Raw genomic sequence first — 13,585 nt, 5'->3', positions numbered from 1 at the left:
AATTATAATAATTTGTGTTGTAAGCATTTGTTTTGTATGACAGTTGTTCCTCTTACGTAATAAAATGCCTTGCTTAATGTTTAATTAAAAGCTCTACCTATTTTGATTTGATGATTTATATCTCTTTTTGCCAATATCTGTAGAAACAACATGATACTTTGTCGTTGTTTCTATAATTCCATGTTGTTGCCGTATCTTATATATATTTCTTCCCCTTGAGATTTCAAATTGTTTCGCAATAGTGTGAAAAAGCAGAAGTCACATGGATATGTACATGACATAGAAATTAACCTTACATTAATTTAATATTTAAGGAATATGAACAGAAACCAATTCATATGCTGCCGCATGATTGATTTTAAAGAATGGGCATCAAATCAAACAAACCTTGTTTACATAGGAACATGTACTGGTTTGAATACCACCATAGATATTCGCAATTTTAACATGACAGGCTGCATAATTCCAGGTAAGCAGTTAAAAAGATTTCTTAATAAATGATGAAATTTACTCATATTTTGTGTATATGCAATCTATTCATTTCCAATTTGACCACTGTAGCAACTATCTGAAATAAAAATAAATATCTTAGACATGCTTCCATTTCTTTTTTCAGATTTGTTGTGAAAGTGCCTGAACATTTAACATTCTCGATACATACCTCATGTCCATTTTTTATTCCATATCTGTATGTCATTAATTTTGTAAATTTGGTTGCTAAATTGGTTTTAGTTTTTTTTATTAAGTCACACTTGTGATGGTGAGAAAAACAGTAAGACACTAAGTTGGAGTTTTGACTAGAGCCTCATTCTCTTTACCGACAATTTTAATTGACCAAATTAAGTAACTTTTGACTTACATTTTTTAGCAGACACAATCTTAAACAACTGAATAACACAGTTTGTTTTTTTCTATATAGTATACCTTACATGTTTGATATATAGGAAAGATAGGATTAGTTTTTTTATACCTATAAGGTTACATTTACACTACATGAAATTAATGAAAATTGGATAACTACTGCTGATCATAATAAAAAGGTCAATTCCGGTAAATTCAAGTTATCCAAATTGGCGCTAACTGTCGTTTTTGATTGATACCATGCAAAAACCTATTTCCAACTTACAAAACTTCATGTGGTGTGACTGCAGTCTGACTTTGATTGCTAGAAAAGAAAAGGTTAAACAAGGGAAGAAGCTTAAGACCAATATCTTTCACTAATGAACTTAATAATTCCTAAATAAGTTAAAGGTAAAATTATGAGTATGATGCATGCATGAGTATTCAAATGAGGTCAAATGATTGTTTTGTGGGAATAACTTATGCAAAATTGAGGTTTTCAATTTATGATGACAAAATTAAACCAAACTGACTGCTAATAGTGAAAAATTGTTCAATATTTTTGCAACAGTATTAGATTGATAACTTCTTGTTTTCATCTTTTTTAAATGAAGGATGGAGCCTTTGGTTCAACTCCTCATGTTCTGTTACTTGTGGAGATGGTGTGATAGTGAAAACCAGAACATGTGACAATCCCCCACCGTCTGACGATGGACTGAAATGTGTTGGTTCCAGAACTGAAACATCACTTTGCAACTTAGGAAAATGTCCAGGTAAATTCTTTAAATACATCAGATTAAAATCAACATTACCTTATAATTTAATTGTTAACCAGAGCGGAACACTTCTTTTTAGAACTTATTAAAACCTGTTAAATCTATCATTATATTCTGTGAAGTCAGAATAAAAAAAAAACATTGAAGATGTAAGGCTTTTTCGCCATACGCGTGTTTCTTCTACGTGAGACTCATCTGTAGCGTTTGAATGAAATCAGTTTTGAGCTAAGATCAAATACATGGTAAAGGGAATAAAAAAGTAAAGTACCAAATATGGTTAAGGCAATCAAAAAACCTTAGCGTTTCCAAAAATTTCAACATTTCAAAAACAATAAACAGTCAGGGCAATAATATTTCTTTAAATCACTTATTCAAGTAACATTTCCTCCAGAAATGCTGCAAGTAAGAGTAGTCTTCTTTATCAATCACCTATTTAAATAGTACATTTAAATCACTAGGCTAAGTAGCTTTACATATATAATATTCATGATCCTGGAATTAATTATGATGTTAAATTTATCAAAAACAACATCTGTGTTGATAGGATGATCTGTCATGTCAGATGATGACCCTGTACTGAAAATGGGATAATGACATGAAAATCACTCATATCATACTTGTGTTTTCTTAACTGTCCTCTCCCCCACTCACACACACACACACACACAAACACACACACACACACACACGGTATTTTCAAAATCCCCGAACAGTTAATTTTTTATAGCGAACAGTAAAATTTTATTACATTATCTAAAAACCGAAACCTTGAATTTTACAGAAAAATACGCCCACTCATGGGAAAAATCTGTTTGGAAAGTATAAGATCATTATGTAAAGCCTTCATTGTAGCATTATTTTCAACAATTTTAGAATTTACAGAAGAATGATTGCATAGAAGGCGTAAACAATGCTACCTAACAGTATTTTTTATTATTTTTTTCAAATAATTAGATATAATCTCAACCTGTGTGTTTTTGGCAAAACTACAAAATCACAGAATTTCTAATTTGCTACTCAAATGAGTGATTTAAAAATCACTTATTTCATTAAATCCCCTGAATCATGAATTGACAGAAAATGAACAAATTATTTATATATCATGTCAACATGAAAGTGCTGATAACTGGCGTGGTGATACCCTTGGGTCATCGACCCGGTGGTAAACATCTTTATTTCAAAGCTGAAGCTGATTTTTGCTAACATGATAAATTGATACTGTTATTCTGAAAAGTATTTATAAATCTATTTTCCCAACCAAAAAACAAAAATAAACCAAAAAAGCTACAGGGTAACATACACTCAGTCTTCCTTACTAGACAGGTATCCATACAACATTTCACGCTTGCATTTATCATTCTAAGTTTGTTTAAGTTGTTAATAGGTTTAATAGAATAATTCAAGGATATGCCATTACTATCCAAATAAGAAAACAAGTTTAATGTGACATTAGGTGTTTGTTGTTATTCTGTGGTTTGCATGTTGAAATGTACTATTTAATTATTTATTTACGTATTTCTCTGTTCTGAAAGTTCTTGCATTTATTCGTACTGTGTTTCTGTAACGTAATGTTGTCATTTTAGCGGTATGTTTAACATTGCAATATATGCGGGAGGTTTGGCTAGCCATAAAACCAGGTTCAACCCACAATTTTTTCTTAAAATGTCCTGTACCAAGTCAGGAATATGGCAGTTGTTATCACATAGTCCGTTTCTATGTATGTTGGCGTTTGTTTTTGTAGCAGTCCAGTGTTTCTGTTGTTCCGTTTTGTTTCCTCTTATAGTTGATGTGTGTCCCTCAGTTTTGGTTTGTGACTCGGATTTGTTTCAGTTATTATATAGATTGATGACTATTGAACAGCGGTATACTACTATTGCCTTTATTTATAAAACAATTACTGATAGTCAAGATGGGTCTATAAAAGTCTCACTGTATTTAGCGAAATCTTGAGTCAATGAGATTGTATATTGTTCATATCTTTTTACAGAATCATGCCGTCACTCAAACAAAGGATCCAACAACAAATCAGTAGACAATTTGGACAATAAATCAGGTAGATTTCCCCCATAATCTTTTCATTCATTATGACAACCAGAAGTTATGGTCGACATTAATACAATGTTAGCACTGGCTACGGTTACCCGCAAAAAGTAACAATAAGAAATAATTATTGTTACTATTGATACTGCTTGCCGAGATATTTTACCAAGTGGGACCCGATTTCATACGGAAATTGCAGGTAACAATAATATAATGTGTTATTGTTACCTGCAGTAATTATTACCCGCAAAATATATTCAGGTAGGCACTGGTCTAAAAAAAATGTTTGATTTGCGAGCAATCTAGGAAATAAATTTAAACAATTAAATTATGATGTAACATTAAAAATGATTAAACTTCCAGATAAATTGACCAATATGACGTTTATTATTGCCATAGGGTGGTCGATTAAAGCAGCTCACTATTCGTTACTCGAATGAGCAAACTGTCCAATTTGTGGTCAGTGAAAAGTTTATATCTTTTAAAAATTTTAATTATAAACTTCAACAATTCCAAGATGCAAATTCTGTTCAATTATATAGAAGAAGTTGTGATTATAACCCCAGAGGAACAATTTCTTTCATTTGAGAAATTTCCTACGAAATTGCTCGACGAAAACATTAATCTCAATAGAATCATAGAATATTTTTCTAATGAGTCATGGAAAATGCAAAAAAAAAAACAGATATAGCAGAGGAAGAACACAGCAGAGTGGAATTGCTTAGTGTGTGGTATTCACTTCCATATATATGAATCTATTGTTTGCAACAGGTATCAGGGTACCACCTAAGATGTGTTGGCCTCAAAGTGTCAAGTAAGGCTATATACTCGATGTGCCAGAAGTGCCACCAAAATAAATAGCTATAATACTTCTTATTATGTATAAATGTATAAATGTTGCTGTGTTCATTAAATAATTTCTATTCAATTTTTTTTTCAAATATGTTAACCAAAGAATACGGGGCAATGACAGGAAGACGTACAAAGTATCCAGATGCTACACAAAAAAAATATGATTTGCAAATGTAAAATTTTGTGAGTAACTATAACTGCCGGTAACAATAAAAAAATATTTTATTGTTACCTGCAGATTCCGTATGAAATTGGATTCCTCTCCAGAAATAAATTTCAGGAATTAGTCTCAGAAGTAAAAATAATCTTTTTTTATTGTTACTTTTCGCGGGTAACCGTAGCCAGTGCATACAATTTTTGTCTCGCCTGTGATAAAAGTCGCGGAAAGCGAAATATAGGGATTGCATTTCCGGCGACGGCAACGATGGCGTCAACAATTGTTAAGTTTTCTGCCTAAGTTAGTTTGAAAGGAATTACTTGTGATAGATCATTGATATTTAATACAAACTTGCATTACTATCAGTACATATTAGTTTGACGGCCATTTTGAGGTCCTGTCCCTAGGTCATGGTTCTGCGACTTTGAATGAACTAACAATTTTAAATGTTAACTTTTCTACTTAACATAGTTTGATAGGATCTACTTTTGATAGATCAATTATATTTAATATAAGGTTGCATTACTATCAGTACATATCTGTTTGACGACTATTTTGAGGCCCTGGCCCTTAGGTCATGGTTCAGCGACTTTGAATTAATTATGAATTTTCAATGTTAAGTTTTCTGCTGAAGTTAGATTGCTAAGAACTGCTTACAATAGACAATGATATTGTCTATATAGTTACATTACTGTCTGTACATCTAAGTTAGTGATCATTTAAAGGCCCTGCCCACAAGATCATGGTCAAATGACTTTGAAATAATAAGCAATGTTACTGTCCATCAGATTGTCTATTTCTGACTTTTATGCCTACAGGCGAGACATATCTTTTTGTCATCAGTTTATTGTTGTGTCAATGCAGTTAATATTATTTTCCAATTTTGAATTTATTACGACATTGATATATCACCCACCATGTTAATCCACACTCAGTCGAAATATCACACATGTAAGACAGTGCGGCTGGTCATTTATTTATTCTTTTTCTTCCAGGAAAAAAACTGCGTAAATTGAAAGCCATGAACCAAAAAAGAAGGGACAAGTTTGATTGGAAAAAATAAAAACAAAGTGGATCGATTTCATTCTTATATAAAACTGAGGGACAATTCTAACATGGTTTGAATTTTATCATCATCATTGTGGGAAAAGTCATTCTTTGCTTTCGTTTCAATCGTTTCAATCGATACAATCTGTGTGGTTTATTTTCTCTCGAGTGCAAACTTACTTAGTCTTACTTGTATGTTGTAATCTTGAATTCAGTTATTAGGTTAGATGAGTTTTATTGGACCACCTATTATAGCATTGCATCTGTTTATTAATAATATGTATGACATTAAATTTGTAAAAGTGTGTGAGAATAAACGTTTTGTTATATCGTTTGAGGGTGTTTTGTGGGATATACATTAGCTACATGTTACATTTTTTTGGTGATATTTTGTGGGAATATTCATTGGTATTTTCAACTTGTATTTGAATAATTGATATATGTGATTTTTTTCTCAATAAATGCGGGTATAAATTTAATAGTACATGTTTCCATATTTTTTTTCCATATAAATATCAAATGATCAAGGCAAATGATTCATAATACCATATACATATAATTCACAACCAGGAGGTAAACTTGAATTCAGTTATTAGGTTAGATGAGTTTTATTGGACCACCTATTATAGCATTGCATCTGTTTATTAATAATATGTATGACATTAAATTTGTAAAAGTGTGTGAGAATAAACGTTTTGTTATATCGTTTGATGATATTTTGTGGGATATACATTAGCTACATGTTACATTTTTTTGGTGATATTTTGTGGGAATATTCATTGGTATTTTCAACTTGTATTTGAATAATTGATATATGTGATTTTTTTCTCAATAAATGCGGGTATAAATTTAATAGTACATGTTTCCATATTTTTTTTGCCATATAAATATCGAATGATCAAGGCAAATGATTCATAATACCAAATACATATAATTCACAACCAGGAGGTATACTTATTTTCAACTTTCAGTAACTCCAAATTACTGATGGGTGTAGTTGATGGTAAAATGAGACCCAAGTGAACCAAAACTATACACTTTATCTGAATAGATCAGAGCTATTCAGTCGTGCATTCAGAAGGGGATTCAAACTCTACGAATAAAATGAGCACATGGGTTTTTAATCCTTTCAAAAAATCCATTGTGCATGCTGTATCCTCTCTTCACGACAAATGTGTTGATGTTACAGCCAACACAGTCATTTACTGTTGTTTTTATATGGTAACATCATTATTTTGAGTGTATAATAGAGGCAAAGGATACCAAAAGGATAGTCGAACACATAAGTCGAAAAACAAAGTGACAATGCCATTGCAAAAAGCAAAAAAAGGATGGATAAGCAGGTAATCATCCACATGTTTCTCTCGTCTAACTAATGTATGCAATATCATCATTCACGAAGGGGAATATTTCATTAAATGAAAAACGTGACCTTCTCTCCTTTAGTATTAACATTAAAAGGACTATAAAAAGCTCAGTCCAAATATTGGGTAAAAAACTTCCAAAAAACCTTTAAAAAACTGCATATAGCCGGTGTCATAAGGTATTTTGAACCCCCTGAAAAGTGAACCCGGGGTAAAATACCATATGGAAAATTGACTCCGGGGTCATTATACCGCATGGTATTTTGACCCCCGGGGTAATTTTTCCCATATGTTATTTTGAACCCCACCTTGAAAAATTGAACCCTCCTGTTTTAGTCAAAAGCATTGCAGATTTTTAAATGTACAATATGTTGGCTATGTTTTTTTTTTAATTGGAGGTGTATAGTAAGGGGTTTAATATACCATGGCAGGGGGGTCGAAATACTATGGTTAAGTAAAATTTTCCAAACATCTTTATAGCCATGTTTAATACATACCAATTACTGATTGGAGTATAATTACTATTAAGAGGGGTTAAATTAGTTATAATATTTGAAATTGGAGGTGTATAGTAGGGGGTTCAATATACTATGGCAGGAGGGTCAAAATACTATGGTTAAGTAAAATTTTCCAAACATCTTTATAGGCATTTTTAATACATACCAATTACTGATTGGAGTATTATTACTATGTAAAGGAGTTAAAATAGCTATAATATTTGAAATTGGAGGTGCATAGTAGGGGGTTCAATATACTATGGCAGGGGGGGTCGAAATACTATGGCTAAGTAAAATTTTTCAAACATCTTTTCCAGCATGTTTAATATATACCAACTACTTATTAGAGTATTATTTTTATGTAAAAGAGTTAGAATAGCTATAATTCTTGAAAATGGAGGTGTATAGGAGTGGGTTCAATATACCATGGCAGGGGGGTCAAAATACCATGACTAAGTAAAATTTTCAAACATCTTTATAAGCATGTTTATTACATACCAACAACTTATTGGAGTATTATAACTATGAAATGGAGTTAAAAAGCTATATTTTTTTAAATTGGAGGTGTATAGGAGGGGGTTCAATATACCACGGCTGGGAGGTAAAAAAACCATGGCTAAGTAAAATTTTATAAACATCTTTATAAGAATGTTTAATACATACCAACTACTTATTGGAGTATTATTACTATGTTAGGGAGTTAGAAAAGCTATATACCTCCATTTGCAAGAATAATAGCTATTCTAACTTTTTTACATATAGTAATAATAAGTAGTTGGTGTGTATTAAACATGCTTATAAAGATGTTTTAAAATGTGTACTTAGTCATGGTATTTTGGCCCCTCTGCCATGGTATATTGAACCCCCTACATACATGTAGTAATAATACTCCAATAAGTACTTGTTATCTATTAAACCTGCTGGAATAGACGTTTCAAAATTTTAACTTATCCATAGTATTTTGACCCCCCTGCCATGGTATATTGAATCCCGTCCTATACACCTAAAATTTCAAAAAAAAAATATCTATTCAAACTATATTACATAGTTATAATGCTGTGACTAGTATTTGGTATATATGAAACATGTTGGAAAAGATTTTTTTAACAATTTTACGTAGCCATGGTATTTTGACCCCCTGCCATGGCAAATTGAACCCTCTTGTCTATACATCTCCAATATCAACAATCAAATCATTTAAACTTCTTTTCAAAGTTTTAATACTCTAATAAATATATGGTATATATAAAACATGTTGAAAAAGATGGTTTGACTATTTTACTGAGCCATGGAAACTTGACCCCCTCCCCCTTGTTTACCATGGAAAATTTAACTTCCTTTATATGTTAGGATTTCAAATAATCAAAGCATTTAAGCTACATAGTCTAGTTATGATGCTTCAATATTATTTTGATTGAAATTATGTTGGTAAAGACTTCAGAGCACTTATACCAAGCCATGTGGTTTTGTTTTTTTTTACCTACCATGGAAAATTGACCTCCCTTTTTTGTATGTCTGATTTTCAATCTACAATAAGCTTTAAAGTAATGTATCATGTTCTAATAATTATTTAGAAGGAAAAAAATAACATGGGGGTCAATTTACCATTGGGGGGGGGGCATCAATTTTCCATACAGAGGGGATTCAATTTACCATAGCGGTATTTTGACCCCGGGGTCAATTTTCAATGGGATTCAAAATACCATATGACACCGGGTCGTCAAGATGTTCAACTAAATTTCTTGCTAAAGTTCTTACTACCATTTATTCAACAATGATGAAAGGCATTCCGAAATTCATTTTTTCACAAAAATATTACGATAAAAATTGATCGGAAGTTACACTGAAATGCTCTGTGACTTACGAGTATTTTTTCTCGTAAGATTTTTTTGTGATATGAGCAGCAGGCTTTCATATAGATCTTAAAATAAATCTTACTCTTACTTATCAAACATAATGAATAGGTCAAAACCGACAGAAAACGAAACTTAAAGTAACTGAAATTAAAAAATAAATTGATTTACACAAAAAACTTTAACCTATTAATCTAATGAAAACAATGCTGATATTTTCCTGGCCAAGTAAAATTATGGCATAAAGTACAAATAGGTTATTGAAATATCATCATTTATTACGAAGAATAATCTATATTAAAGGATAAGTGTTGTATCACCCTTGATTGGGGGGGGGGGGGATTATCTCGACCCCCCCCCCCCTATTTGTTAACAAAGAGAGGTATCAGGGTCTTGTCTTTTACTCTTTTTTAGCATTCAAATGAAATGACACGTAAAATAGTTTCTCCTGACTATATGTAGATATGTCAAATTTGTCAAATGGCTTCATTTAAAATAAACAAAACGAAAAACATGGGACTATTACACTAACATATATATTATGTCCCAGAAAAAAAAATATTAAACAAGGTCTGCAAACAAATTGATTGTTTGACATATTTTGATATTTCTAAGAAACTCACTGTTTGTGTGTGTTTATAGCAAGCTTGCACTATGTGTATATAACAGTCACACATCACCTCTAATCTTTAAGATCAACAATGCAACATTAGTGTATTACTGTTGACAAGATGCCCTAATTCTTATAACACTTGAATTTTTCGTGTTGCTCAGTCTCTAGTTTCTATGTTGTGCTTTGTGTACTATTGTGTGTTTGTCTTTTTCTTTTTAGCCATGGCGTTGTCAGTTTATTTTCGACTTATGAGTTTGAATGTCCCTCTGGTATCTTTCGCCTCTGTTTTTAAAAAAAAAAATACTAGTTATGCATCCCTTAATAAAAGGTTTGTTTCTTCAACATTTCAAAACTGTATATCACTGCTGAAAATAATCTTGAATAAAGTTAACAATAGTATACCGCTGTTCAATAGTCATGAATCGATTAAGCGAAAACAAATCCAGGTCACAAACCAACACCGAGGGACAATAACGGAACAACAGACAACACTGAACTGCTACAAAAACAAACGCCAACATACATAAAAAAGTCAAATCCGGATTTCAATCAAATGTAACATTCATCTTCAAAACTTTTTTATTAGATAAAATTGACCAACATGACCAGAAATTCTCGAATAAGCATTGATCACGCATGACATACTCTCTCTGAAGTATTAAACGTGCCGAGAAAAACTTATAAGTATTGCTTTGATAATTTTTAAACAGAAAAATCAGTGTTAAGACGTTCCACGATGTAACTCTAATTTATTATAATTTTTATATTTAAAGTAATCAAAACGCTCTAATGAGGGTGTGGAAAGGGGGTGTCCTTCTTTTCTGTATTCTTTAATTTTTTATGTCATTTTTCTCTATTCTTATTTTCTCCCAATTATTCTCTATTCAGCCTATACGAGAAGTATAGCACGTGTCTATAAAAACACAAGTTTGTCTAAAAGGATAGCTGTGGAAAAAGCCAGGCCTACGTTAAACTGATATCCAATCAACTGCCTTCGGAAACATAAATTACAAAAATCAAACAAGGAAACAAAGATTTGGTTGCGCATTTAATATTTGAAAAGGTTTATATATAATTAAACGTCAAATAATGGGAAATTGGTGGGTACAACAATCAGCCCCTCTTTTTTATACTATATTTAAACTGAGAAATACAAAATATTACCGTACTGCAATATTTGCGATTTTACAAGCATTTTATACATCGATTTCCCGCAATTGTCATATCAGAGACATATATACACATGTGCTTTAATATATGTCTCTGGTCATATTTAAAATTTGACAGAGCTAGATAATATAATGTCTACCTATCTAGTGCAGAACAAACCATCAAATTCAATAAAATTAACAAACTAGAACATTTTTTGGATTATACAATTATAGCCTTTGTATGAGATCGATACGAGGTGATATCGACCTAAGAGAAGTATATTGACTAAGGACGAGGTCCGAGGTCGATAAGCTTCTCTAGGTCGATATAACATCGTATGGACTTCAACCAAAGGCTACAATTGTTAAATTATCAATTAACAACTATTGCATGAACAATGTTAAATTGGGGATTTTGCTGTAACATGCTGTATGCCCTGTTCAATATGCTGTTTTTGACCTCAGCACAACAGTGTTTTTGTGTAAACTGAAAGGGCTCCAAAATGACTAGTGTCAAACAAATGTGCATACAAATGCAACTGGCTTAAATGTTTTAACAGGCGCCAACCTTCACCCTAACAGGAAACAGTAGTGTAGCATTACAACTTAAAAAGACACACTATAAAATATCAATTGAAATGATTTAAATCGATCAAAAAAGACATATAAACAAAAACAAGTAAACATACACTGAACGAGTACATTTGATCTATGACACAATATAAATACAATATTACTAAAAAAGATGAATAACAATGTCAAAAAGACAACTCTTACCTAGGACAAAATGGCGATAAATAAAATATCGTACACAGGTAAATTTAACTATAATAATTTTGTTGTTAAGAGTACGGAAATATTTTTTACAAAATAGATACATTTGTTTTTAACAGTACGAGTACAGAAGTGAACATTTATCGTCATACTAAATACTTATCAAAGGTGGTACATTTTAAAAATAGTGAGACGAAATATATCACAAACTAAGTAAACATTGAATAAAAAAAAACGCATTACAAATTATGTCTACATGTCAAATTAACACGAAAGTACGATTTGAGAGTACTCGCAGTTACTGAAAGCTAGTTTAAAGCCAAACACAATTAATACTAAACAATCATGCATAAGAGACTAAAATCAATTAAAACACAACCAAGGGATCTAGTGTTTTAACGCCATGGACAGTCAAAGAAGTCATGACTAGTGCAATGCTAAAATAAAAGTATCGACAGGCAGCAGGATAGTTAGGATATAACCTCATAGTAAATTTGTATAATGTTATATATAGATAAAGTAATCTCTAAACATAAAAATGAACGTGGATGTGTATTTATACATAAAAAAAAACATTCGAAAGGAATACAAATTTAGTTATGTTTTAATTCGTTGATGACAAAATCGATGTCAGTGCCAATGTAAACAATATTCAAAGATCTTATTACAACATTTATAAGATAACCTTTACTAATAAGTTTGTTTAAAGGTTCGATGAGTTTACATGGATTACATAGTGATTTTCGCGCTTTTAGTACAACATTACCGTAAAATTTAGGATGTGAAATACCGTTTGTAATAAGTTTTCTACAGGAACAGCCAAATTTACTAATCAAATCTTTGTATCTATGAAAGAATTTAGTGAATGTTTAAGGTAATTTATGGTAACGAAATCCCTCCCTTAATAACTTACCAGTATACCGCGAACATGAGGTGCACAAACTTGTACACCATATCCGGATTTCGACAATTAATGTCTCTTCAGTGATGTTAGGGATCGAAACGGTATTTGGAAGGCCATATAATTTACATCAATTTTGGATAGACTCTTGAATTTTAAAGAGTAGCAATAGGATGAACGGATCATATAAACCCAAAGGAAAATATAATACAAGCCCAAACGAAAAATATAAACAAGTCTGAATTGAAAACAACGTTCAAACTTGTGATTGCGTTGGATAAAAACCGCAATTTTTATACGTGTGCATGCAAAACATATTTCTTGGTAGATGGGCCTAAATACAGCGCAAACAACATTTTCCAAAACACCAAAAAAGTGGAAAAGTATATTTGAACAAAACGCATTTGACTAGCAGATCGAAAAGAGAGGTGAAAGATACCAGAGGGACAGTCAAACTCATCGATCGAAAAAAAACTGACAACGCCATGGCTAAAAAAAGAAAAAGATAAACAGACAAATAATAGTACACAAGACACAACATAGAAGACTAAATTCTAAGCAACACGAACCTCACCAAAAACTGGGGGTGATCTCAGGTTCTCCAGAAGGGTAAGCAGATCCTGCTCCACATGTGGCAACCTTCGTAATGCTCATGTTATTACAAACCCGGTAAATAGTCTTATTCGGTAGGTCGCATTTGTGAAAAGGGAAGGGGAACAT

At 31.7% G+C, this 13,585-nt stretch overlaps 1 protein-coding gene across 1 annotated transcript; it reads left to right on the top strand.

Annotated features, from left to right (window-relative positions):
• Positions 1–320: 320 nt before the first annotated feature.
• LOC127723092 (ectin-like) lies at positions 321–6,565 on the top strand. Its single transcript, XM_052229539.1, has 4 exons — positions 321–469; positions 1,455–1,613; positions 3,604–3,669; positions 5,661–6,565. The coding sequence occupies exons 1-4, from the start codon at positions 349–351 to the stop codon at positions 5,726–5,728; spliced, it is 414 nt and encodes a 137-aa protein (XP_052085499.1). The 5' UTR covers positions 321–348; the 3' UTR covers positions 5,729–6,565.
• Positions 6,566–13,585: the final 7,020 nt, after the last annotated feature.

This window comes from Mytilus californianus, unplaced genomic scaffold, assembly GCF_021869535.1.
Source record: "Mytilus californianus isolate M0D057914Y unplaced genomic scaffold, xbMytCali1.0.p SCAF_13, whole genome shotgun sequence".
Taxonomy (NCBI): Eukaryota; Metazoa; Mollusca; class Bivalvia; order Mytilida; family Mytilidae; genus Mytilus; species Mytilus californianus.
The sequence above is the reverse complement of the archived record's forward strand: the minus strand, read 5'-3'. Positions and strand labels throughout refer to the sequence as shown.

What these genes read in the sequence shown, in the direction of transcription:
- LOC127723092 (XM_052229539.1), top strand. Translation starts at nt 349, where the DNA reads ATGATTGATTTTAAAGAATGGGCATCAAATCAAACAAACCTTGTTTAC. An exon ending in CAACTTAGGAAAATGTCCAG is followed by an intron (nt 1,614 to 3,603) that starts GTAAATTCTTTA and finishes ATCTTTTTACAG; the next exon opens with AATCATGCCGTCACTCAAAC. An exon ending in CAATTTGGACAATAAATCAG is followed by an intron (nt 3,670 to 5,660) that starts GTAGATTTCCCC and finishes TTTTTCTTCCAG; the next exon opens with GAAAAAAACTGCGTAAATTG.